The following is a 26,342-nucleotide window of genomic DNA, read 5'->3' on the forward strand; positions in this document are numbered from 1 at the left end:
TCACTCCGCCAGGAATTGCGGCTGTTGTGCAACAACTTACTGCCGTTGACACCGTCCTGAAGCTATATTTTGGTAATGTTAGAGACTGATTGGACTATATTGGAAAAAGTTCGAGAACTGCTCCTATTCTCTGAAGGTTTCTTTCTAGGGGCAATAATAGTTGACAGCGAGTGAACTTACATTGGTGCCGACCTGTCTGAATCCGTGCCAGTGAATACTTGTGCCTTGCCCCGTGTCAGCTTTAGTGTAAAGAGGCTCAATCCTTACTTCAGAATCGGTTCTCACCATTGGTCTCCAGGTTATTGATGACTCGGACCGATATGGTGTCACCCCAGTCGGCCGCGAGGGTCGGGCCTGTATGAAAGGATTAGTGGCATCATGCTACGCACAGAAAATTGGTCACACACCAATGATATCGCCTGCCACGAGTTTGGGTCAGTCACCATTTCAATCAAAGATAATTGCGGAATCCCTTACCGTTAACTAGCATCACTAAGTCTTTAACAACACCATCCGGCCCCTTCCAATTGGTTTCTTCAGTGAGATTCAGTGTATATGATCTGACGACACCAGTAAGCGGGGTGGTCGTTTCATAATCAGTGGCGATGTCGAAGCCATCGACCCAGCATGCGCGGTTTGCAGCTGTGTTGCAGCCATTGTCTTGACGGACTTCAATAGGCTGAAGGAGCGAGGAAGGAGCAGCTGTGACCGACTGCAAGGACAGCAGCCCGGTGAGGAAGATGGAAGAGGAAAGGTGCATCTCGACGAGGTTGGGAACGAATGAACCGAAGAGTCAGAGGCAGCGAGCGAGCGAGCGAGGATTGAGAAGAATGAAGGGAGAGTGATTGGTGTTAGAGAGCGGTTGTGATGGCTCTGAGGCAGATGGAGATGGCAGAATAGGGAGCCTTTATATTCGAAGCTCACGACACTATTTGCCTTAACTTGGATCTGACCCTCACACAACTGCTGTCGTTCGAGGGATCTAACCAGCAAGGAGACCCATCCAATGTTTTCCCGATTAGGTGTCAATGGTCGAGATGCTAAGATTACACGAAAGGGAAATGGGTGTGGTCAAACGCGGTCTAGGTAGACGGGCTCCTCTCTCACAAGACCGCGAGGTCGCGAAATGAGATGCGTTGTGCTTCCATACCGTAAGCAACCTCATCAAAGGTGCTCCAGTGCATGCATACCATTTAGCTTCGTTGGTGATGAGATCCCGAGCGCCATGAGAATCTAGATGGCCCAGGTGAGGTCCATCAGGGAGCGTGGCCTTGAGGGCCTATTCACGGCTGTGGTGACAACCTCGGTGTCACACACCTTCACTTGAACTAGAAACAAGGACGCAGTGCCATTGAATGGAAAGTAATTTCCGAATGCGAGGACGATATGGATAGATGTATCAAGATGTACCCAGGTTGAGGCTCGACAGGAACAGCATGGGACGGTTGGTTCTTAGAGTATCATGGAAGACCTACCTAGGTACCCATAGTTTGCCTACCTCGGGGGTTCCTGCGCAGGCATCAAGGCCTGCCTATTCAACTGATCTTGCTGAATACGAGCCTCACAAGAAGTAGGAGCAAGTCCAGTGCGGCTGTTCGGAAACATGCCTGTTCATTTGGCCGTGCAGGACAAGGCCTAGGATGAGGGCAAGGGCGCAGGCATGAGCCCTCAATCCTCGAACTTTCTTAGCTCTTTTCAGCTTCATCCATGAGGTGCCCATTTCCAAGCCGTTAGGCAGAATGAGGACGTGCTCTCCACAGCACTGTGTATTCGATGACTTTATGAGTAAGACTGCCCCGAGGAGTCAAGCTCAAAACAGCCTGGTCGTCACATACTAGCTTCGTCCCGGCTGAGCTTCATGGAGGGCTCACTTTCCGGGCGGCTCGGAGAACTCGCATGAGGGCGGGAGGTATGGAGGTGTTCGACAGGCCGAATAGAGTTTGACCTGGCCATGCTGGCTAGCCGCTGACAATCGCTCACGCCACCTAGGCAACCGATGCTCACACACGACATAGACTATAATCGCAAGTAGGGGTCGAGGAGCCACCACCCACCACCGGTAGCGCAATCCTACCTAGGTAGCCGCCACAACATCAAGAATCCGACAGGGTGACCCTTGAAAGCGATCAAGGCACAAGTGAACCAGGATGTGTTTGGCTGCTTTCTGGTGCGGTAGGTTCCATTCTAGCAGAAACCAAGTGGATCACTGTGTACTGTATGATGAGGGTTCGAGCCGATGTTACCGTTTCATTCCACCTTCGGGAGTTTGTCAGTCGCTGGAGAGAATCATATCTGAGAGGCATGAAAATGGACAAAGTCGATTGCTCCTGGGAACCGGCTGGTGCGGGTCTGCGACTACCAAGAAGCGGTCAGATCTGGCTCATCCTGGAATGAATCGGTGCCTAGGATTTCAATGTTAAGATCCCGAATCCTTGGGTACTATCCGGATGTTCAGGGAAGGATTGGGCATCAGAAGTACCAATGACAGCAGTAAGCCGGTACTCATGCATCACTGGCATGAATGGATGCTTGGGAGTCCAACTACAAATTGATCTCAGCATAGACTTTGTACCGAGGCCTCACTAGCCCGGGTGATATCCCGAGGTCCCCTCGGGCCCGACTTGCAGATACTGGCGCAACTGTCGACAAATAACCACATGATTGATATTTCAAAATGTCCAGCAAGTTGACGGCGCACTTTGCTGCAATGTGCGTGATTACCTATACACGTCTCACGAAGTGCACAGGGGCTGCTCCCACACAGACGCCTACTACAAACAGCCTAGGTGAATGCGCCAGCGGCCACGACGTCCTCTTTTGGCCATGACCTGTCGTCTCTGCGCGAGTAAGACGTGCAGCTGGCCAATCACTGTCGTCAAGGGGCGGCTTTTCGTCGGCCAGTGGTGTGCGCGCCCATCGACATTGCACCGGGAATTGGGATTCGGATGCTAGCGAAGCACTAAATCCTCGAAGCCACTGAGCCCCAAGAATGCAGTCGGTGTGAGTCCATGATGTTGCCACTCATTTACATAAGGCTTAGCACGAGCCCTTCCCATGGGCTGCGGGACTGGGATTGCACCCCCGGGGCAGTCTTGGCTTCGTGTTTGTGGAGACCCTGGTCGGCCGCGGCCTCCCCTTTCCAGGGTTGGTCTGGCTTGTCTGGCTGACACGGCAATAAACATCTTGAGGCTGACATCCTGGCCTGCCCAACAAGTCTTGGTAGGCTATCATACTCAGCCCAACTGTCCAGAACCAAACGCTGTCAGCACAGCTGGCACGCCACAGATCCTGTAGATTCTAGGTTCGCACCTCGCTTCCACGCCGTTGGCTCTTGTCATCCTACGCGACCGGAACGCGTGAATACACCATGCCAGTGTCGATGATGACTGTGTCGGGAGCCTGTATGACGACTGGCTTCGAATCCGTGCAAAGGCCTCTGCATTGATGGGCATTCATCCCCGCACACATGACATGTTGGACCTGATGCGCATCGGAACTTTCGATCGTATTATAGGCGCATCAACACTCGGGCCCTGCGATGGATCCATACCCATGCCCGTGTATGCATGAGAGCACACATGAGTGCCGCACAGAAAGGGGAACCAGCCAGGGCAGCCCAGCCCAGGTGAGTGGACGGCCGGCTGATCGCGAATACTGGCGCTGGCGCAAAAGGAAGTTGAGAATTGAGAAGTGACGAAACGAATCGGACTGTTCCGACCCTCACCGGCCGGCAGCTCGATGGACAAGCGAGGTAGTATCCCGCACATCCCGTTGTCCCATTTGTGGGATCCACCCACACCGCCGTACTACATAGTATACTTTACCCTGGTTGAAGACAAACAGGGGTGGGTGTGGCCTTGCTCCCCACGTGTATGTTCTTGCTCAAGTGCTACGTCTCAAAATAGAAAGCTCCACCAACACAGGCATGAGCGAACTCTCAGCCTGTCCTTGGGCTCAACTCTCTGGCAGGGGCAACAGTCGCTGCAAATGGCCCGACTCCACACTACCTAGGGTACCTAGGTAAGCACTGCCTCCGGGAAGCTCAAAGCAGAATGTAGAGCGGTCCCATGACCGTATGCTGCGTGGGGCGCAAAGGATCCTTGGGCCATAGAACTCTTGGTTTGGGTAAGATTACAACCTTGGAATGTCTCTCTTACAGATGTAGACCGTCCGCATCCTGCTCTACACATATGTAGTGCCCAGGTGCCCTGATGGCAGGAAAATGGCCTGCCACTGCACATGTTGTGGTCTTGGGGTGCATATTACAAGCACAGTGGGTCATAGACATTGCCGAGTGCGGACTACTACTTCCTGAAGTCCCAAAGGTTTACATTTGTCTTCGCGAGTGGGGCGGCCCCACTTAAGTAAGACTACGGGGTAGGTCGGTCGAGGTATCCATCTAACCCAATGACATAGCTCTACGCTTCGGTCGTTGTTGGAGAGAGAATTGTCGCTCTTGAGGTCACGACCCTAGGTTCAGCACACTCGCTTTTCTTGCCCAGCGCTGGTTGCCTTACATGCAATGTCTACGGAGTAGCGTTGCGCTACAATATCAGGACCGCCCACCGGATTAGGACGAGCCTTGTCCAATGCCCTCAGAGTCTCATTGTGTGCCAAGGCGTGTATGATGCGGCGCAGAGACGCCAAGGGGCAAGTTGACGTCTGCAGCTCAACAATCGTGCAGTTTGGTGAGACACGAAAAGGAGGAACTAGTGAGGGGGTCATATCTTTATGTAGTGACACGACGGGGGCAAGCTGGCAAGATGGTACTTCGTGGTGTCCCATCACATCAATTGTCTTATTAATCTTTTGCTGAGTCTTATAAATCGGTCGGTGGGTAACACAGATGGCTTGCTTTCGATGCACATCACATAGATTAAGTGCACGTGGTACCTGGCTCGTCCAGCATCTCGCGCTAAAGGCCGATTGATAGTCTGGCGATAGCTTGCTTATGCATGTTCGGAACGCGGCAAGTCGCTTACCCCAGGCCGAGCCAGTCACTTCCTCGTTGGAGGAGACGGGTGTAATAGTAGTCCCGGTCGCATCTCAGCACTTCGCGTCCCCTGTCCTGTGAACTCATTATGGTCCGAACCAGCGAGATTGCAGTTCTGCAAAGATAAAGGAGGACGAAAACTGTGCCTGCCCCTGACTGATTCTCATGCATGGGTCTGCATGGCTGTTGGAGACTCTGCGCCGCGAATCGGGAGAGGCACTGAGGCGGACAAGACACTTCACACTCGGGAATGCGGGCCGCGCATCCCTCGAGGAAAAGCGAAGATACGAAGTCTTCTTTCTCCGAGCCCCACACACAATGCTTACTGCACGGAGTAATACAGTCAGAGACGAAGGCGGCGCACTATGAGTCACGAGAAATTCTGCGCGCTGTCTCATCGCTGGCCGCAGAAGCCGAGTCGGATATCTGGCGAGCTCAGCTGCCAAGGAGCTTACCTAGGTCTAATTCAATGCCCAAGTCCGGGAAGATAACAGGGCCCTGGGCATGTCAAACCTGTCACAATGTATGAGGGGCAAGGGTGAGATAGGTTTTCCCAATCAAATGACTATTGAAGTCGGTGACTGGTTTGTGTTCTCCTCTGAGCACATCTCCGTCGGTAGACCGAGAGGCAGCGCTGTCCAGTGGTCTTTGCTCCGGTGCTTTCTATCTACCTAGGTAAATAGAACTGGCATCACTCGACGACCGGGCCGAGGAGCCACAAGCTATCAAAGCTTCGGAATGAGCAAACATGTAAAGAATCTCCACATATCTAGGATGGAGAGGCAGAAGAATCACATTCTAGCAGGCAAATTCTATCTTCTGGCACTCTAGATGTTGTATCTCAAATTTATTCCGCTTTGCCTACACGCATAAGTCATTATCCATAAGTTTACCACATATGACACAAATACTTTTAGAGATTCTCTACTAGTAGGTCCGCCCGAGGCCCATCTCTCCTTCTTCCAGATGACCAGTCCCCGAGGAATATCACCGCCATGCGAGCCGCCCATCAGTGAGTAATTGATTCCAACTTTTAACACCACATGCACAAGCTATTACGCCTTTTGCTCAGGGGGTCCGCTGGATACAATGCCCATGATGGCTGTCAGAGCAGACCCCTCAGACCTTTGCGATAAATTTCTTTTCCATGATCAGACGGGCAGCAAAGAAGAATGCGGACCCGGCGATTAAAGATGCGCCACCAAAATATCCAGGATCATTATAACTGCCAGGGCCGTGCTGGCCGTTGAGGATGGCCCCGGCAATAGGAGGGCCGGTCAGTCCGCCGCAAGCCCAGATGGCCATGGTAAATCCAATCATGGAGCCCAAATTTTTCGGATCCGGGGTGACAGTTGTGATGATAGCAGCTTGCAAGGATACAATGCTGCCGATGAAAAGGCCTTGGACAACCGTGACCACAATGACGCCAGCTGCCGTGTGTGTGGATGCCCAGACGAAGAGAGAAACAGCACAAAGTAAGCCATTAATTATAACGACGTTGAACTGCATCATGTTAAGTTAGCATGATTGAGTAATACAGGAGATTATAGTGGGAGAGCGCATCGTTAAGACTTCCAAGGTTGTCTTAAAAGAAACTTAGCGCTTGAAGCGTTTCTGAAAGCCAAAAAGATCCAGACAAAGACAGGAGTCAAAGAACAAAGAACCATGAAAGATAGTAGCGGTGGCTAGGTAAATTCAATGGGTAGTCACGTTATCCGATTAACTCTAATGGGACTACTCACGCAGCCCATCCTATCAGCCAGTGCTCCCGCAAAAACACGGCCGAAAATCGACACAGCGTTGAAAATGGCCACAGTATGCGGCGCAAGCTTTGCATTCAGACCAGCCGTGACTGCGAATGGAGGTAAATAGAACAGAGGAATGTATAAGCCCCAATTAAGGAGCCAGCCGCCAATTGCCACAAGAATATAAACAGGCCGTCGCATCAAGGAGAGGTCCATGTTCTGCTTCGTCGGAGGGAGTCGAGGTTTCATTGTGAGGTTTGCATCTGAACATAGTCAGCAGGAGTGAGCAAGCCGGGTGGCTGTGGGTATAAATACAAGCAAGGAGCACGAGGACCATCAGCGCACATATTCGAACTGACCATCCGAAGCTGAGGCCGACTTCATTGAGCAGCCTGTTGAGTACGACGGGAAATATCACCCCACCGACAGCAGCACCCGCCATGACGATCCCAGAAGCAAGACCGTAACGTTTGTCGAAGTAGTGCCCGATTATGGCTAGCGAATTGGAGAAGAGGAAACCGAGACATGTTCCCGCAAGTATGGCCTGAGCAAGGAAGAATTGGTAGTATTCCTTGCAAAAGCCTGTCAAGACGAGCGATATCACGTAAATCACGGAGACCGGTAACATGGCCTGGCCGGTAGCTGTCTGTCAACGAATGCTATTCCACAGTTACAGATCGCAAACACGAAATCGCATTTAACTTACCACGCTGCCGTAGCGATCTAGTACTGGCCCGCCTACCAAGCCCCCTGCGAAGGTTAAGAATATCTGGACGGATCCAATCCAAGAGATGTCTGACTGGGTGTAGGACTTGAGTTGGTTCTCGGAATACCATTGCTGGTAGATTCTGTTGTGCATTGGACTTTCAGTCTGACGAGTTGAACTTCACGTCAGATGTTGTTGACGTACCCGAATCCTGTGAGATAGCCAAATGTGCAGAACATGCTGGCAGCTGACCCCGAAACCACCAGCCAGGCTCGGAATCCGCCCTCGGGAAATACATAGACACCATAACCTCCTTCACCGTGTGTCTGTGTGTCGCTATCAGTTTTGCTTTCGCTTTGGTCTACAAATCTGTGGATCTCCTTGTTTCTGCACTCTTCTTTCATCGTCCCTGGGGCGGTAAACCAGAATTTGTGCAAGGACCAGGGCATTACGATTCCGCGAACTGTACTTGTGTCGTTATTTGAGGAGTCCAGTCGAAGTTCCAAGAATGAGAAGAGGTCCAGTGACGCATGGAAAACTCTTCGGAAGCTTAGGTAGGGGACAGCTCGCCATGTTTAAATACTTAGGTATGACTTTCTAAGTATGAAAGCGCATTAAGTAAAACCCTCCAAATGTGCATTTAATTAGCATGTACCACACCATATAGAGGAACTATATATGACTTTGGATGTATATGGATCAATGATTAAGAACGGTACTATTTAATTGACACGGGGTGAGCCGGCCCAATGGTACTAAAGCTGCGATTGACCCAATTGGCTAAATAGTCTCTCCCTCCGCATCTCAACCAGCAGGGACATCACCCGGTTATGAATCGATTTCAGGCAGCACATGCGTTTCTAAGAGCCGAATATTAGGAGTATGTGGTTTCACTTCTATTCTACATATATCTAAGGATATACATAGTGCCTTTATATAGTAATTAGAAGTATAAGGACTTAATTTTTAATATAAATAAAAGAATATAACTTTAATTATATTATATTTTTCCTTTATATTATATAATTTATTTATTATATTATAATTATTATTATTAATATTATATTTTTTTTAAATTTTAAATTTTAAATATTTATTATTATATAAAAGTATTATATAATAATATCTTTTAATTAATTTTTATTTAATTATTATTTTATATTATAATTTAATTTAACTTTATTTAATTTTTAAATTTTATAAGTATTATTTTATAAATATAATCTTTAAATTTTAAATTTTAAACTTAAATTTTAAATTTTATAAATTTTAATATATTTTTAATTTAATTTATAATTTTTAATTTTTAAAATATATTAATTATCTTAAATACTAATATTATTTTTAAAATAAAATTTATTTTTATATAATTATAAATTTAATTATTAATAATTATTTTTTATTTATAATAAAATTATTAAAATTATAAATTTTAATAATAAAATATAATTACTTTATTTAATTATATTTTAATTTAATAAAAATGTAATAAATTAAATAATTATTTTTAAATATTTTTATTTATAAAATTAATAAATAAATATTTATTTAAATAAAATTAAAATCTTTAAAAATAATAACTTTATTTTTATTTATTTTAATTAATTTATTTAAATTATATAATAATTTTATATAATAAAATATAAATAATTTATTATTATTATTATTATTATTATTATTATTATTATTATTATTATTATTATTATTATTATTATTATTATTATTATTATTATTATTATTATTATTATTATTATTATTATTATTATTATTATTATTATTATTATTATTATTATTATTATTATTATTATTATTATTATTATTATTATTATTATAAAAATATTAATTAAATAATTAAATAAAGAAATAAATAATAAAAAAATATTTATTTATTTAATTTAATTTTAATTTTAATTTTAACTTTTATTTTTAATTAAATTTTAAATTAATTTAAAAATTAATTTTAAATTAATTTTAAAAGTATTTATAAAAATAAATTTAAATAAAATATATTTATATTTATAAAACTTATAAAATTATAATATTATAATTTTATGTAATAAAATTAATAAAATTAATTAAATTTATTAAATTTATTAAATTTATTAAATTAATTAAATTTATTAAATTAATTAAATTAATTGAATTAATTAAATTATATTAAACTTTTATTTTATTTAAAATTTTAAATTATTAATAAATTATATATTAATTTAATATTATATTATTTATTAATTAACTTAATTTATATATAAAAGTAGTTAAAAGTAGTATAAATTAATAATAGTTAAAGGTCTACTTAATTAAATAGTAAAAATGTTTAATTAAGTTAGTTAGACTTATTAATTAAATATAGTCTATATATAGGTATAGACCTATTATTCCTTATTTATAATAACTAATCTATTATAACCTATTATTTTTATATTAATAACTTTTAATTTTTAAAATTAAAGTCTTTTATCCTTCCTTTTAGTTAATTAAAAGCTTTAATTATTAATAAATTAGTGCCTAATTAAATTATTAAATTATTAAATTACTTAAAATTATTATTAAATATATAATTATAAATTACTTAATTTAAATATTATAAAATATTTTAAATTAATATTTTATAAATTATTTAAATTATTTAAATTTAAGTTATTTTAATAAATAAAATTAAATATAAATTATTAATTATTTATTAAATTATTTATAAAATAATTATTAATTATAATTAATTATTAATTAATTTATAATTATTAATTAATTTATTTAAATTTTTAATAGTTTTTAATAATAAACTATTATTTACTTTATTAACTTTTATCTTTTATTTAATCAAAAGTTTTATCTTCTATTTAATTAATTAATTAAATAATTATAATATTTCTTTTATTTAAATAGAATATTTAAATAAAAATAAATAAAGTATTAAATAATAATTTATTTAACTTAATATAAATATTATTAAAATAAAAGTTATTATAAAAGTTTTTAAAAGTTTTAACTTAATTTATTTAAAATATTTTTAATTTAATTTTAAAACTCTTATAAGAATATTAAAATAGTTATTAAAATAATTTAAAAATAAATTATTGAAGTTATTAATAAATTAATAAATTTTATTATTATTAAATTTAATAGTTATATATTTCTCTTTATAAATATTATTAACATATTTTTAATATATTTTTAATTTAAACTTTTTATTAAAATAATATAAGTAAAAGTATTAATATATACTTATAATAACTATAAATAATTTTATTTTTAAAAGAATTTAAAATTATAATAGTTATAATATTAAAGTATTTCTATTAATAGTTATAAAAAGAGAGAAAGAAAGAAAGAAAAGTTAAGAAAGAGAGGAAAGTAACTTACTTAATTAATTACTTAAATAATATAAAGGTAGGTAGATAAATAAATTAACTAATAGATAGTTAAATACTAGTTTAAGGGTTTAATAGATAAACTTAAATTATTAATTATAATAGAGAGAGAAAGAGACTTATTATAAAAGAGTTATAAGACTTACTTAATAAAGAGATTCTATTTAATTAATAGTTAAATTTATATTTAAATAATCTAAATAACTTATTCTTTTAAGTTATAATAATAATAATATTATTATTAATTTATCTTTTTAATTATAATAATAAAGTAATTTTTAATTTATTTTTAAAAAACTTAATATTTAAATAGCTTAAATAATTTATTTTATTATTAGAAGTTAATTAGTAATTAATTAATATTAATTAACTTAACTTATATATAAAAAGTAGTTAAAAGTAATATAAATTAATAATAATTAAAAGTCTATTTAATTAAGTAGTAAAGGCGCCTAGTTAAGTTAATTAAACCTACTAATTAAATATAATCTATATATAAATATAGACCTACTATTCCTTACTTATAGTAGTTAATCTATTATAACTTACTATTTTTATATTATTTAAATTTATATATATTTAGCTTTTATATTTTATATTAAATTTAATAATTTATTAAAAAAATATATAATAATATAATTTTTATTAATAATTTTAAAACTTTATTATTTTAAATAATAATTTTATTTTTAATTTATTTTAATTTATTTAAAAATTTAAATTATATAATAAACTTTATATTTTATATAATATTTATTAATATTAAATGAAATTATAATTTATAATAAATTTAATTTTAATGAATAAATTTAAATTAATATAATTGAATATATTATTATAAAATATATTTCATAATAATAAATAATATTATATATATATAATAATTAATATAACTTTTATAAAGTATTTTATATAATAAATTTAATTAAGTAAAATTTTATATATATATTATAGTATATTTTAATTTTTAATTATTTATTTTAATTTAATAATAAAATTAAAATATATAATAATATAAAATAATAATTTTAATAATTTATAAAATTATTAAAATTATTAATTTAAAATTATATATTTAATATTATATATAATAATAAAATATAATTATTTTATTTAAAACTTATATTTTAATTTAATTAAATAAATATTATTAAATTAATTTATAAAATTAATAAATAAATATTTATATAAATAAAATTAAAACTTTAATAATAATAATAATATTTTTAAAAATAATAAAATAAATAAATTTAAATTTTAATTTAATTTATAATTTAATATTTAATTTAAAATATATTATTCTTTAATTTATTTAATATTACTTTTAAGAAAATTTAATATTTAAATTATTTTTAATATAAAATTAAAACTTTATAATTATAATTTTTAATAAATAATTTATTTAATTATATTATATTATTATTAATTATTAATTATTTTATTAATTTTATTATTAAATTAAAAGAAATAATTAAAATTTATATAAATTTAAATTTAAATTTAAAGAATTAAAATTTAATTCTTTATTTTAAAATAAAATAAAAATTAAATTAAATTATAATAAAATAAATAAAGTAAATTAAATTTAATTAAAAATTATATTTATAATTTTAAAACTTTATATTTAAAAATAAAATATTTATATATATTAAATATTTAATTATTAAATAGATTTTAAATTAAAATTTAAAAAATAATTATAAAAATTAATAAAATAATAATATTAAATAATAATAATCTATTATAATAATTAAACTAATTCTTATAATAACCTAAGGTTAGCTTAAAATACTTAATAAAGTATAGTAGAGTATATAAAATATTTATAAGTTAAAGTAAATAGGTGTATAGCCTCTTTAAGATCTGGTAGTTCAATTGCCGACCAGTCCTAGGCTAATCACCCAGGACGCAGGCTACATGTGCAAGCTGAGGGGCTCGAGGAGCATGAGCCTACACGGCTACTGACGAGTGGCATGGAAATTGATCTACACGTGTATGCTACCGTGAGGCAGCTCTTGAGTCGCGGAAACCCCTTGCAGGACCACCCAGCCAATTGCACAACACGGGAGGAGCACAAGGGTCTTGCGGCTGCCGTTCTTGGGCGAACATCACTCAGCTACAGACACGACCTCTGCTCTCTAATCTGCCATGGGTGCAGCAAATTCGAGAACACAGCGCGGGGGATCCATTTACAAGTCGGCTGGTTGCCGGGAGTCTAGTAGTGGCAACAAACATCAGTGAGTCCATCCATCGACCACCCTGACTGCCAAGTTGCCAACGTGTGGAGGTGGACGCAAAAATGGGGTCTATCAGCCCGCCAGGCGGTGTCGTATCTGGACTGGTTCGGTGGGCGGGTTAGATATTGTCTATGTATATGTACATAGTACTGTAACGCGGCAGCCGATCTTGGGACGCGGGGATCAGGCCCTTCATATGTCAATCGGGCTGGCAGCCGTGGTTCCAGAGCTTACGGCTCCAGCCCCACGTGGGACCGACCGTTTGGCGAGATTTCTCGTGGATTCGACCTGGTGGGGTTGCGCCCAGCCCGGCCACGAATCGTCTCGAAGGTGGTGGGGCGAGTCGCGACTTTGTTTTGGTAGGAGATGCAAGGACGCTCGAAAGACGTTTCGATGGATTTCGCATGTCTTGGTCGCAATGCTTAAAAAGCTGCAGTCCTGTTCTCCTCACCCAGACTGTTCGCTGGTCGATCTAGTAGGCTTCATTCCCAAGAATCGGGCATGTGCAAATCCCTCTCATACGCACCGGGTGATTTTTGCCCAACCGACTGCGTCCATTCAAGGCGTCTAATGGTCCCCTAGATGACGACCAACCCGCGAAATTGGGCATCCCCCTATTTTCTCAGACTGATATTGTACACCAGCCATATCGTACCAAACAAAGGTCCAACTTTCTGGACAACATTCCGCTCTTTGGTGGAACATGTCCCTCCTCGCAGCTACTACAACCCAGACGGCCTCAGAGATGAGCTCCCACGACAAGACCGAAGTTGTTGGCAAATGCGCCATCGAGCTCAGCCCCGCCTTGAAGCTTTCCAACTCAGCCGCCCGCTCTGCTCTTCTCGCATTGGCAGGCCAGCTCTTCCGCATCAACCATGCTCTTCTCATGCATCTTGTGTTCGTGGGCAGCATCACCGTGCTGCAGATTTACCACATCGCCAAAGATCTCGCATCAGTCCTGGGGGACATTGCGTGGTCCACATGGAACTCGAGCCAGGGGAGGCGTCTGCGCAAGAAGCTAGAGTTCGAGTTCTTCGTGTTGATCCTTGGCTGCGGTAACAGCCTGTGCCTGGCCGTCTTCTGGCCGGGTTGGTTCATCATTGGCCTGCTCTACCTGACGTGGACGGCGCTCGGCTTCTTGACCGGTTGAAGTATAGGTGCCGTGCACAAATTCCCAAGCTGGAAGCCAACTCAATCCGAACGCACGGCACATTCGACACGGATGAGTCGAACACCAAATGACGGTTCACTTTGAAAAGAAGAAAGTGTTACCACCGGTGTCTCTCCGGACCTCAGATGTATAGTCCTTCTCTGGATCGAATTCCTGCCACACACTCGCCGGGTAGATGTGTTTGTTGCGCTCGTACCAACGCCGATCGACGACTTTGGTGAACGCTGGATCCTCGTCTGCACCCTCGAGGGTGTTGATGTCCGCCAGATTGCTGTTGAGACCACCCTTGCGGGCCAATGTTGAGAGGGGATTTGACTGTGGTTCGGGCGACCCCGAAGCGCTGGGAGCCTTGGGGGGAGCTTCGGCGCTGTAGTCAAACAGGCGGACGTTGCCCGGCCCCACCGTTTTGTTCATTATGAAGAAGTAGAATTCATAGTGCTGGAACGTGTTATATGTTGTTAGCTAGACTGTACCCACGTATTTTTTGTTCTCAACCGCGGCTTGTGCTCAGGAGACTTACGTGCGGAATGATCATCGTGCCACGGACCAGCATTAGATCGTCGACGCCAACGCGAGCCCACTCCCTCCTCACGTTGGCATTTTTCTCGCCGCCAACACCCAGCTCGGCACCGACCTTGCGCGATTTGTCCAGGAACACCCAGACAAATTCGCCCTTCTTGACACGGACCGTGCCGCCAGGTATATTTGTACCATCGTAGAAGACGAAAGGCATCGCGATTTCGGTGGCCTTGACCGATTCTTGGAGGGCAAGAAATTCCTTCCTGAGTGCATCCCTCTCGGCCGCCTCGCGCCGTAGTGCTGATTTGGTCATGGCGCGGGGGACAAAGCCGACAGAGGTATTGGCCGTGATCTTCCCGGCGGGCTTCTTGCTGTCCTTGTGGCCAGGGTCTGGGACGCCGTCGGTAGTGGGGTCCGATTGATCGCCGCGCTTGCTGTTCCGATTTGTGACGTTGTCTGCTTTGGCCTTGGATGTCCAGGGAGGGCCCGCGTCGTCGTCTTGGTCGTCATCGCCGAAGGACACCAGCGCCTTTTTCGGTTTCTTCTGTTTCTTCACTGGCCGTTCGCTAACCCCATCGCTCAGGTTATTCGGAGTCGCGCTCTGTGACCGGTCGATCAAAGGGGTCGTCGTACCTGAGCGCAGCGCTTCCCTAGCCTCGCGCTCCTGCTGTTCCAGTACCTCTGCCCTGCGTTTGCGGAAGTCTGACAGGTTCACGAGCCCCACAGTGTTGGTTGAAATGCGCTCTTGCGTCGACATGTTGTTTGGCGCTTTGAAACGCGACTGCGCTTGGGAAGGTACGGGGGATTCTGGCATTTTCGGGGGCGGGGTGAGATGGTGGGATGGTGAGATGGTGAAGTGGCCCAAGCCGGTGGTGTAAAGCGTGGTGGTTGTAAAGACGTACTGTGTGATACAAGAGAGTGTGTGTCGGGCAACAAATGTCGACCTCGGCGGCAGACCAGAGCTCCAGCTTGGGCGTGGGGTTAGGGTTCACGACCCCGGGTTTGGGGCGGGTTTCCCCCATTTGAAGGGCTGGCAGGCCTAACCGCCTGTGCCTCACAGGACGAAGAAGAGATGATGGCTCCGTGGGCCCGATATCTCCCAAACCCCCCCCCCATCTTTCATTCAGTAGTTTTACTCGTGCTGGGGGTTTGAAGTCGTGTCTTGAAGAAGCCACACAGGCTCGTGAAGATGGACTCATCATGGCCTTCCCGCCACCTGCAGATGACAGCACCAGTCGTCTTTTGGACACTCACTGATACGGAAAAGCCCAAGGCACACTGCGCCTTTTCCACAGCATCCTGAGCGGCTGGTGAGGCCTCGCGCTCCTTGTCGCGCTTCCTCTTCCTCCGCCATGCCCTACTCCAGACGTTCTCACTGGCCCGTCCAACACCGCTCAGCTTCTCCCGGTCCCACTCCCAAGACAAAAGCTGCAGTGATGCCACCAGTTTGGAAAGCCTGTCGGCCGTCCTGCCGACCTCTTCAGTCGTGTGCAAGGTCGAGACCTCCACCTCGACGATGTTGGGCAGTACCTTTCTCCAGGGGGTGGCCTTGACGCCCCTGCAAGCATCCTGGGCAGGTCTCATGGGCCCGAAGCTCCAGGCCACAGCCCATCGCCTCGTCTTGCTGCCTTGGACGAGTTCGGTGACGGCGTAATTGTCGACGCGGTGCTCCCTCAACTTGTGCACCATGGTCTCCAGGCTGGACACCATCCCGAACATGCAGCTGTACCATTGGACCCTTTCCTTGAGGCGCAGGGACTCATCCAGCAAGCGGCTGACAAACGCGACCTCGCCGCCAGTGCAGACCATCTCCACGGGGGCGCCGGTACATGCGGAACTTGGCGGACGCGCCTTGATGCCGGCCAGCCTGAGCATCTCGTCGGCGGACTCGTAGAAGGGCGGGTTGGTCATGGCAAAGTCAATCCTGTCCAGGTTGAGCTCGTCCAGGGGCACCAGGGGGTCTGCGGGGCTCCGGGGCAGGACCTGGACGCGAGACTGCAGGTTGTTGAGCTGCACATTCCTCTCTGCGTGCTTCAAGTTGTCGGGGTCGACATCTTGAGGCGGGATGGATGTTAGCAAAGGGGGCGGCCCCGACGGTGAGCGTGACGTGTGGGGGCTGGTTGACCTGCGCACCTGTGGCGATGAAAGACCATGGCCGCTGGGCACAGCCAAGCAAGGGGTAGATGCAGGAGGCGCCGGTGCCGATGTCGAGGCCGACGAGCCTGCCGCCGGGCTCATCGTACGAGGTGGAGTCGAGCAGGCGCTTGAGCCATAGTATGTAGTTGTGCCGGTTCGGGACCTGCGGTGGGTTTGTGGTTTTCCCACAGGTCAGCCTGGGCGAGACGGCTGTGTTGCGACGCGTGGGGACTTACAGGAGGACAGAGCCTGTTGTCGGGCAGGTCGATGTTGGTGTCGAAATGGAGCTTGAGGAGGGTCTTGGTGAGCTGTTTGACGGCAGCCGGGTCGGTGAAGTCGAGCTGGTGGCTCGGGCTGAGGCTGCGCGGCTGTCAGCGTCCGTGGTTGCAACCCGGAGACGGGGTTTCCGGCGTCGGTCACCGCACATGGCTTTGAAGTCGGCGTCCCGCAGTGCCAGACGCTGGAAGTTGGGCTCTTGTGCATAGAGGCTGCGATAATACTCGTCGCCCCTGCTCGAGGTAGCCATGGCCTGGCCACCTACCTAGGTACTCCGTAGCTATGTCGGGCCGCAGGCGTCTTGTTGTTGACTGCTAGGTACAGATTACCTACCTAGGTACCTATAGGTACTTGATTAAGTAGAGCAAGCCACTGGGCAGCGGCCAATCGGCCGAGCACGTACTCCGTACTCCATACTACGCACTACGTACCTCCGTACCTCCGTCCGTAGGTCTGGAGGTGGACCCCTGGACCCCTACCCGCCCCTCAAAAAAAAAAAGAGATGCAATCTCGCCACGACGGTGGCACTCCTCTGACAAGCAGAACAAGCACTATCGAGCTGTCGAGCTGCCCTCCTCCGGCTCTTGTTGCATCGCCTCGACCCTCCGCCCCCACCCACATCCACAATCATCGGCCCCGGCCCCTGTCCCAACATGCCCCTCTGGCCTCTGGCTATCGTGTGGCATCCCATCCCCATCGCGCCGTCTCGTCAGGATGGGTTGGTTGGTGTGCCATGGGGCCCCGGCGATACGCGTGCCCGCCGTATAATATCTACCTACCTACCTACCTAGGTAGGTAGCCAGCTAAGCAGGTAGGTATCTGGACTTTCCCATCACCAAACAGTCTGCCTCGCTCTTCCCCTTCAGCCAACACGCACACTCTCGCAAGCCATGGGCTCCTCACAGTCGACCCCGGCGGCATCCAACATGTACACTGCCACACAAGCATCAGACGTCGCCGCTGCGGCAGCAACCGCCCTGACTTTGCACCCCACCAGCGGCATCAAAGGCCAGTCCTTTGACCGCTATGTGCAGATTTTCTTGTAACCCCAGTTCTCTCCCGCCACGCATTGCTTCCTCTCCTTTTGTCCTTTGCAACGACTGACCCAAGATCCTAGCGAGAACCAGGACTATGCTATTGCTGACGGCGATCCCAACTTTGCGTTCCTCGCCAGCTTGGGAATCAAGCTGGATAACTATTGGAGCATAACCCATCCGTCCCAGCCAAACTATGTTGCTGCGCTAGGCGCCGATACGAATGGTGTTTTGCTCGACAACTTTGTGCAGATCGACGAGACCGTTGAGACCGTCATCGATCTTCTGGAGGCTGGCGGTGTCAGCTGGAGCATCTACGCCGAGGACCAACCCTACTCCGGCTTCGAGGCCGACTGGGTCAATCAGGAGACCGGGGCTAACATGTATGTGAGGAAACACAACGTACGTAAATTCTGAGCTCCCCATGCCTTCATGCCTCCGGGTCCGGGTCCAGGTCTAGGTGTTGATTCTTGCAGCCCATGATGAGCTATAACTCGGCAACAGGGGATGTCAACAGGTTGGCAAAGTCAAAGAACTTGACTACCTTCTACGAGGAGCTTGCCAGCAACAGTCTGCCTCAGTGGATCTGGGTCACGCCAAACATGACCTCAGATGGCCACGATAGCTCCATCACGGTTGCAGGCCAGTGGGCGAGGACTTTTATGGAGCCCCTCCTTTCGAATAAGAACTTCAACGTGGACAGGACACTCATCATTCTTACTTTCGATGAATGCGAGAATTACCTGGCAGAGAACCGGGTGTTGGCTGTACTGCTCGGAAGCGCGGTATCCGACGCCCTCGTCGGGACCACCAACTCGAATAGGTTTGATCACTACAGCCTCTCCAAGACGGCCGAAAACAACTGGAATCTCGGAAATCTTGGGAAGCATGATGTTGGCGCTGCGTCCTTGTCCGATGTTTTGGGCTGAACCAACAAATACCAACGTTGAGGGCCCATGTACGCCGCGCTCAGTTTCTATCCCGGCATACCAGCTCTTCATCCCGGGCGGTTGAAACTAAAACAATGTTTCATCAAGCCCACACAGTCTTAAAACCTTGACCATGCCTGCTTCATCATGATGGATTGGCCGGCTAAGTCAGCAATTCTTACAGGACCTTCAGCCTTCCTGCTGCTAAAAAGGGCGTTGCGGAACCCGGCCCGGACGAGGAGACTGCCGGGTTTCCTTGCTGGTGAGGGTATTTTGTGTGTCTGAAGTGATGAGAGCGCGGCCCTTAAATGCTAAAAACTAGCTAAGTATATCAGCGCTTCAAGTACCTATTTATATTAATTTATAAGGTATATTAAAGGTATTTTTAAAGACTTATTTTTTTATTTTAAATATATAAGAGAGATTTTAATAATTAATAATATTATTATATTTTTATTTTTTTTAAAAAGTAAATTAAAATTATAATTAATTAATTTTTAAAATATAAAATTAAAAAATATATAAATTATTTATAATTTTTAAATTTTATTATTAAATTAAAATAAAATAATTAAAGTTTTTAAAAATAAAATAAAATAATTTTAAATTAAATTTAATTAAATTTATTATATAAAATATTTTATAATAATTTTAAAGTAATTTATAATATAATTTATTATTAATCTTTTAAATTAATATATTAATTTATATTTAATTTATTTAAATAATATTTTATATTTTAATTTATATTAATAAATATTATATAAATTAATTAAATTAATTAAAATAAATAAATATAATAATATTATTTTTAATTAAAGTTTTAATTTTATTTTTAAATTTATAAATAAAATTACTTAAAATAATTATTTAATTAATTTATTAAATTAAAATATAAATATAAAATAAAATAATTATACTTTTATTTAAATATATAATTTTAATAATTTTATTATTAAAAGAAATTAAAAGTAATTATTATTAATTAAGTTAATAATTATATAAAATATTTAAAAATATTATAATTTTAATATAATATAAATTAAAATTTATAAAAATTTAAATTTAAATATTTTTAATATTAAATAAATAAATAAATTTAATTATTTTTAAATTAAATTAAAATATAATATAATAAAATAATCCCTTTTAAGTATAAAGCTAAAAGACTTATAATTATAATTTTATAATTAGTTTTTATTTAATTATATTATATTATTATAATTTTATTTAATTTTATTTAAATCTTTTTAAACTTTTCTAACTTTAAAGTCTTTAAAAAGTTAAAACTTTATATTCTTTAATTTTAAGTTTAAGATTCTTATAAATTTTAATATACTTTAAATTAAGTTTATAATCCTTTAACTTTTTAGAAATATATTAACTATTTTAAATATTAATAACTTTTTTAAAATAAAAATTTATCTTTATATAGTTATAAACTTAATTATTAATAGTTATTTCTTTTATAAAGCTATTAGAATTATAAACTTAAATATTATATATAGTAATAAAATATAGTTACCTTATTTAATTATCTTTTAATTTATATAATAAATTAAGTAACTACTTTTAAATAGTTTTACTTATAATATAATAAAGCTAATAGTCTTTAAGTTTATTAAATAAATATTTACTTAAATAAAGTTAAAACTTTTAAAAGAATAATAGCTTTTATCTTTACTATTTTAACTAACTTATATTTACTTAAGTTATATAATAGTATTATATATAATACTTAACGGTATTAAGATTAGGTAGCTTATAGTTTGTAATAGTTTTAACTTTTAATGGATTAATTTATATTAAGGTTAATAGTGCTAATTTAAATAAACTAGATATAATTTAGTATACTATTATAAAAGGTGTCTTTTAATAGTAAATAATATTATAAATATAATAGATTATAAAGTTATTATAAAAGTTTTATATAATAAACTTAACTAAGTTAATCTTTAAAAGATATATTATATTTTATTTTTAAGACCTTAACTATTTACTTTTAATTTAATAATAAAATTAAAAATATAAATAATTTATATAATAAAATAATTAAAATAAAATTAATTAAAAGTTTTTAATAATAAACTTTTTAATTTTTATTTATTTATTTATTTATTTATTTTTATTAAAATAAATATAAATTAAATTAAAATAAATTAAATTAAATTAAAATATTATAAGTAATATTATTTATTATTAACTTAAAAAACTTATTTTTATTTTAAACTATTATTAATTAATAGTAATATAATTAAACTTAACTTATTTAATAGTCTAGGGATATTAAACTAGTAGAGGTCTACTATAATTAGTAGGGGTAAAGTAGAGGCCAACTAATAGACTTAATATGTGTGAATATAAAAACACACATCCTAGGTGCCAGCACTTGGTTCCTACCTACCTGGGTACCTAGCAGCCTAGCTATGTACTTAAGTACCTTGGCAGTCTCCTATGGTCCTACATTACAGGCTAGATGTCATAGTTTCCTTGATTCTGAGACTAAGAATTCTACAATCCAGGTATGCTATCTGCATTAGAAAATACCTAGGTTGCAGGAAAGGTGCCCATCACTTGTTGCTTCCACCACACTGGTTCAGCCCAGGGGAATGACAAGAATGCGCCCCTTTTTTCAAGACCCCCAAACCAATGCCCCTGAGTGCCCCCTGTCCATACCAGGCTTGCAGACATCTGGATCGACCTCAACTAAAATTAGGACGAGAACCGCTGAAATTGACTTCCTGCAACCTCCCTTTTCTTGTCATAGGCCTCCCGGAAGGACATTCTACTGTGGCTATGGCTGGCCGGGCAGGCTGGGCTGACCTATTGCCCTAACCATCTACATGCACATCACATATGAAAGCATTCAGGGACTACGGACCATGAATGCCATGTGCCCGGCCTGCAGTGGTGGGGCAGCACCAGGGCAGGTTAGGCCCCCTCACTTTTGGCCCAAGGGTACCGACCGACCTAGGTAGCTCGTGCCTGTCCCTAGGCTCTGGGCCGGGCCCCATCCCCTCCCCCCTCGCTTATCAACCCGAACCCTACTCAAGTAGGTTCCTGTGGACGGGCTGACAAGCCTGGCCTGTTCTTCCACTGCAAACTGCGAAACGAGAGTCTTACCAATCCAGTGCTAATAAGTGCCAACCTCAGCGCGGCGCACTGGGCACACTTCAGCATCAACCACCATCCATCCACCCACCCATCCGTCCATCCCCGTGGTCCAAGTTAACGACCAACAACCCGATCCAGATCCAGCCTGCCAACTTGCCACGAGGCTTGGTCATCTATCTACACATTGCCCGGCCTTTGTCAATTTGCCATTACCATCACTCCTGTCTCCTCTTCACTTTCCCTGGCTGATTCCCCTCCCGTTCATTGCCAGCTTGCTCCTAGCCTCCCACCTGAACCCGCTGTCTCTCTCTCTCTCTCTCTTCTCTTCCTCTCTGTGGCTGTCTCTTGGGGACGTTGACTTTTCTCTCGGGTTGCAAGTGCTTGCACTACCAGCTGCCGCATCGTCCAGCTCTCGCCCACACCGGCTCCGGCTCACCCCCCAACCCCTCACAATGTCGTGGAAACTCACCAAGAGTAAGTCTTGCTGCCTGTGCAGCCTTCTGGATCCCCTTCCCTAGACTTGCAGCAGCCCCAATCCGTCTTGCAAGCTTTCTCTTTGCTGACCCCTCACCTGCCACCCATCAGAACTCAAGGAGACGCACCTGAGCCCCTTGGGCGGCTTTGGGCGCTCCACCTCCACCTCCACCATCACCGACAAGGACGAGAAGCCACAGTCTAGTATCGCTGGTTCTGCGTCTCCCACACCCTCAGACAACAATATCTGTACGAGCCCCCTTCCCTGCTGACCTTGCTACCCAAGGTGGTCCCAGCCTTGGCATGTGCATCGCAACTCCAGCTGACCAGACGCTTGTCCAGCCTCGTCGGAAGCCCTCACCCAGGCCCCTGTCATAACACCCCCCAAGCCCGGAATACTTGTCGTCACTATCCACGAGGGAAAAGACTTTGCGTTACCTGACCAGCATAAGGGTATATTCAGCAGTCATTCTTCCTCCCTCTCCCAAGGAGGGGGGGCCAGTGTCGCAGGATCCGTACGGCCTGGTTCTTCGCAGAGGACAGCAGGCTCCTACGTTAATGGGCATAGGCCCAACACCTCCGGCGGCTTTGGGAACGTGCCCACCAACCATGGCCGTGTGTCTGGAAAATATATGCCTTATGCCCTTCTCGACTTCGACAAGGTCCAGGTTTTTGTCAACTCCGTCGAGGGTAACCCCGAGAACCCCCTGTGGGCAGGCTCCAACACCCAGTACAAGTTCGATGTTTCCAGGGTGACCGAGCTTACCGTTCATCTGTACATCCGGAACCCGACCGCCCCGCCGGGCGCAGGCCGGAGCCAGGACATTTTCCTCGGTGTCGTCCGCATCAATCCACGGTTCGAGGAGAAACACCAGTTCACCGAGGATCCGAAGGCGAGCAAGAAGGATCGTGAGAAGGCGGCAAACGAGTTCGCCGAAAAGGAGAAGACTCTGGGCCACAACGGCGTCCAGTGGGTCCCGGTGCAATACGGCCAGGGTCAGCTCAAGATCGGTGTTGAATACGTCGAGAACCGAGCCGGCAAGCTGAAGATCGAAGACTTTGAGCTGTTGAAGGTAGTTGGCAAGGGCAGCTTTGGCAAGGTCATGCAGGTGCGGAAGAAGGACACCAGCCGTATCTACGCCCTCAAGACGATCCGAAAGGCGCACATCATCTCCAGGTCCGAGGTCACCCATACTCTCGCTGAGCGGTCCGTCCTCGCGCAGATCAACAACCCCTTCATCGTCCCCCTCAAGTTCACGTTCCAGTCACCCGAGAAGCTGTACTTTGTACTGGCGTTCGTCAACGGAGGAGAGCTCTTCCATCACCTGCAGAAAGAACAGCGTTTCGACGTTAATAGGTCGAGATTCTACACTGCCGAGCTGCTCTGTGCTCTCGAGTGCCTACATGGCTTCAACGTGATTTATCGGGACCTGAAGCCGGAGAATATCCTGTTGGACTACCAAGGGCACATTGCGCTCTGCGACTTTGGTCTCTGCAAGCTGGACATGAAGGACGAAGACCGTACCAACACTTTCTGCGGCACTCCCGAGTATCTCGCCCCGGAGCTCCTGATGGGCCAGGGCTACAACAAGACGGTGGACTGGTGGACCCTTGGTGTCTTGCTCTACGAGATGTTGACGGGTCTTCCGCCCTTCTACGACGAGAACACCAACGAGATGTACAGAAAAATCCTGTCGGAGCCGCTGCATTTCCCCAGCCACGACGTCGTGCCCCCGGCGGCCAAGGACCTGCTGACGAAGCTGCTGAACCGGAACCCAGCAGAGCGGCTGGGCGCTAACGGGTCTGCTGAGATCAAGGCGCACCCGTTCTTCCACGCGATAGATTGGCGGAAGCTACTGCAGCGCAAGTACGAGCCAACGTTCAAGCCCAATGTGGTACGTATCATTTACCTTTTCTTCCCCCCTCCCCCTTCTCCTTGGGGAACCACGAGCCCTCTTCGCTCCCCACTGTTGCTGCCCACATGGCTACAATCTTGTGTGACTATGAAACTTGGTTGAAGATGGGATGTTTTACTGACTGCGCAAACCCTAGGCCGATGCCTTGGACACGGCCAACTTTGACCCCGAGTTCACCTCAGAGGCCCCCCAGGATTCATATGTCGAGGGCCCTGTGCTGTCACAGACAATGCAGAACCAATTCCAGGGTTTCTCATACAATAGACCGATTGCGGGCCTGGCCGATGGTGGAGGCAGCGTCAAAGACCCTGGATTTGCAGGCAGTCTGAACGACAGGTAGAGTGGGCCTCTCTGGTGGCCGAGTGTAGCCAAAGCAGCAGCAGGTCCCGCCTGTGGGACGGGGCGTCAGGGTGACCAAAAGGCCAGGTCAAGATTTTAGAACATCTCCTGTAGGACGAAACATCATCGCTGCCTAGATGAGCCTGCAGATAAGCGGCCTGGTTGAGCCAGATCAGCCCAAGCCTGGGCTGGGGCTAGACAAGGAAGAAGAAGCAACTGGGGGGAGGGGGCAGAACAAGCCAGCCATCCTGTTCACAGGGCTTGGTTGTTTTCCCCAGGCCCCAAGGCAATTCACATGTTGGAGTACGGTCTTGTTCATTTACACATTTCAGTTGGTTGGCAAGGGGGTTTGGGCAGGGGCCATTCTGCAAATTCCATGATCTGCACATGTTGTTACTGGTTTGTGTCCTTGAGCCAGGGGGAAAGCCTGGGGTAGACAGGATGATAGCAGTTGTAGAGTTGAGCTGAATGGAAAATGCACAAAATAGGACCTTGGACAGACTCGGGCAAACTTGGAGCAAATGTCTGCTGTCTGGTGTGGTGTGGCATGGTGTGGCATGGTGTGGCATGGTGTGGCATGGTGTGGCAAGCTGCTGCAAGGCGCGGTGTACCTAAGTACCTACTTGAGTAGGTCAGTAAGTAACCTGGCAGGTCTGCCAGGGGCTGTTGTTGCTGCTGTCGGTTCTGAAGCATTGCAGAGGGAGAGAGGATGAGGGGCAGGATCAGGCCATGTTCTGTACTGTGTATATAGCATCTTGCAAGGTCTTTTTTAGTCAGACAACAACATGAATTGGCGGGCGGGGCAGTGCGGCCCGGCCGGAGAGATGCGGGTGCAACAAACACATGGGAGAAGTTACTCCGTGCACGCAGTCCCGGTCCCCATTTTGTTGGGCCTGCTCACCTTTGCCTGATCACCCCGAATTGGAACCTGGGAGGTTTGATGGGACGACAGGGGGCAGACAAGGCGTTGAGTACTAATTACCTCTCTACCTAGGGTAGCATTATACCCAGCAGGTCCTGCAGCCTGAATCTACCCTGCCTGTAACCCGCATCAGAGCTTGTTGTCTTCTACATGAGATCTGGATTCTTGATCAAGACAGGTGGAGCTGATGCGCCCGGTTGACAGGTGGTGGGCTCAAGCTGCTCGGGTTGTTGCATGTTTCTTGATGTACCCCATACCATGTCCTATCTGACGCACCCACTTGGCCCATAGTTTCTGGGCCTTGTAACATATATCTCATGCTGGTGGTCAGAGCTCCTAGGTAGGCATTGTGACTGGGTACCTAGTAGGACACTGCGGGGCAGCAGTAGCTTCACAGTACCTTAGGTAGGCCATGATGTCTCCCGTTGCTGTGTCCGAAGCTGTGGAAGCACAGGACCCC

The 26,342-nt window shown here is 42.9% G+C and overlaps 6 protein-coding genes across 6 annotated transcripts; 3 read left to right on the top strand and 3 right to left on the bottom strand.

The window, feature by feature from the left end:
- Positions 1 to 6,112: 6,112 nt before the first annotated feature.
- Positions 6,113 to 7,848, bottom strand: KVR01_009462 (uncharacterized protein; the record flags this gene model as incomplete). Its single annotated transcript, XM_044788834.1, has 5 exons — positions 6,113 to 6,496; positions 6,736 to 7,001; positions 7,054 to 7,369; positions 7,445 to 7,586; positions 7,649 to 7,848. The coding sequence occupies 5 exons, from the start codon at positions 7,846 to 7,848 to the stop codon at positions 6,113 to 6,115; spliced, it is 1,308 nt and encodes a 435-aa protein (XP_044641964.1).
- Positions 7,849 to 13,755: 5,907 nt separating this feature from the next.
- KVR01_009007 (uncharacterized protein) lies at positions 13,756 to 14,202 on the top strand (the record flags this gene model as incomplete). Its single annotated transcript, XM_044785421.1, has 1 exon — positions 13,756 to 14,202. One exon carries the CDS (start codon positions 13,756 to 13,758, stop codon positions 14,200 to 14,202), a length of 447 nt encoding a protein of 148 aa, XP_044641509.1.
- Positions 14,203 to 14,298: 96 nt separating this feature from the next.
- Positions 14,299 to 15,556, bottom strand: KVR01_009232 (uncharacterized protein; the record flags this gene model as incomplete). Its single annotated transcript, XM_044786989.1, has 2 exons — positions 14,299 to 14,661; positions 14,744 to 15,556. 2 exons carry the CDS (start codon positions 15,554 to 15,556, stop codon positions 14,299 to 14,301), a joined length of 1,176 nt encoding a protein of 391 aa, XP_044641734.1.
- Positions 15,557 to 15,861: 305 nt separating this feature from the next.
- KVR01_009439 (uncharacterized protein) lies at positions 15,862 to 17,404 on the bottom strand (the record flags this gene model as incomplete). The annotated part of the gene is made up of 4 exons (XM_044787289.1): positions 15,862 to 16,796; positions 16,876 to 17,041; positions 17,115 to 17,238; positions 17,304 to 17,404. 4 exons carry the CDS (start codon positions 17,402 to 17,404, stop codon positions 15,862 to 15,864), a joined length of 1,326 nt encoding a protein of 441 aa, XP_044641941.1.
- Positions 17,405 to 17,976: 572 nt separating this feature from the next.
- On the top strand, positions 17,977 to 19,538 carry KVR01_008897 (uncharacterized protein). Its single transcript, XM_044783243.1, has 3 exons — positions 17,977 to 18,196; positions 18,272 to 18,590; positions 18,665 to 19,538. Exons 1-3 carry the CDS (start codon positions 18,045 to 18,047, stop codon positions 19,115 to 19,117), a joined length of 924 nt encoding a protein of 307 aa, XP_044641399.1. The 5' UTR covers positions 17,977 to 18,044; the 3' UTR covers positions 19,118 to 19,538.
- A 2,426-nt stretch (positions 19,539 to 21,964) lies between these two features.
- KVR01_008955 (uncharacterized protein) lies at positions 21,965 to 25,461 on the top strand. Its single transcript, XM_044787808.1, has 4 exons — positions 21,965 to 22,705; positions 22,817 to 22,954; positions 23,048 to 24,600; positions 24,758 to 25,461. Exons 1-4 carry the CDS (start codon positions 22,684 to 22,686, stop codon positions 24,959 to 24,961), a joined length of 1,917 nt encoding a protein of 638 aa, XP_044641457.1. The 5' UTR covers positions 21,965 to 22,683; the 3' UTR covers positions 24,962 to 25,461.
- The last annotated feature ends 881 nt before the right edge of the window (positions 25,462 to 26,342 follow it).

The sequence above is a fragment of the Diaporthe batatas genome, assembly GCF_019321695.1.
Source record: "Diaporthe batatas strain CRI 302-4 chromosome Unknown Contig00011, whole genome shotgun sequence".
NCBI classification, from domain to species: Eukaryota; Fungi; Ascomycota; class Sordariomycetes; order Diaporthales; family Diaporthaceae; genus Diaporthe; species Diaporthe batatas.

Excerpts from the sequence above, each read along its gene's own strand:
- KVR01_008897 (XM_044783243.1), top strand. The coding sequence starts at position 18,045 with ATGGGCTCCTCACAGTCGACCCCGGCGGCATCCAACATGTACACTGCC. Across the intron at positions 18,197-18,271 it reads CGCTATGTGCAGATTTTCTT|CGAGAACCAGGACTATGCTA; the intron begins GTAACCCCAGTT and ends CCAAGATCCTAG. Across the intron at positions 18,591-18,664 it reads TGTATGTGAGGAAACACAAC|CCCATGATGAGCTATAACTC; the intron begins GTACGTAAATTC and ends TGATTCTTGCAG.
- KVR01_008955 (XM_044787808.1), top strand. The coding sequence starts at position 22,684 with ATGTCGTGGAAACTCACCAAGA. Across the intron at positions 22,955-23,047 it reads ACCCTCAGACAACAATATCT|CCTCGTCGGAAGCCCTCACC; the intron begins GTACGAGCCCCC and ends ACGCTTGTCCAG. Across the intron at positions 24,601-24,757 it reads CAACGTTCAAGCCCAATGTG|GCCGATGCCTTGGACACGGC; the intron begins GTACGTATCATT and ends CGCAAACCCTAG.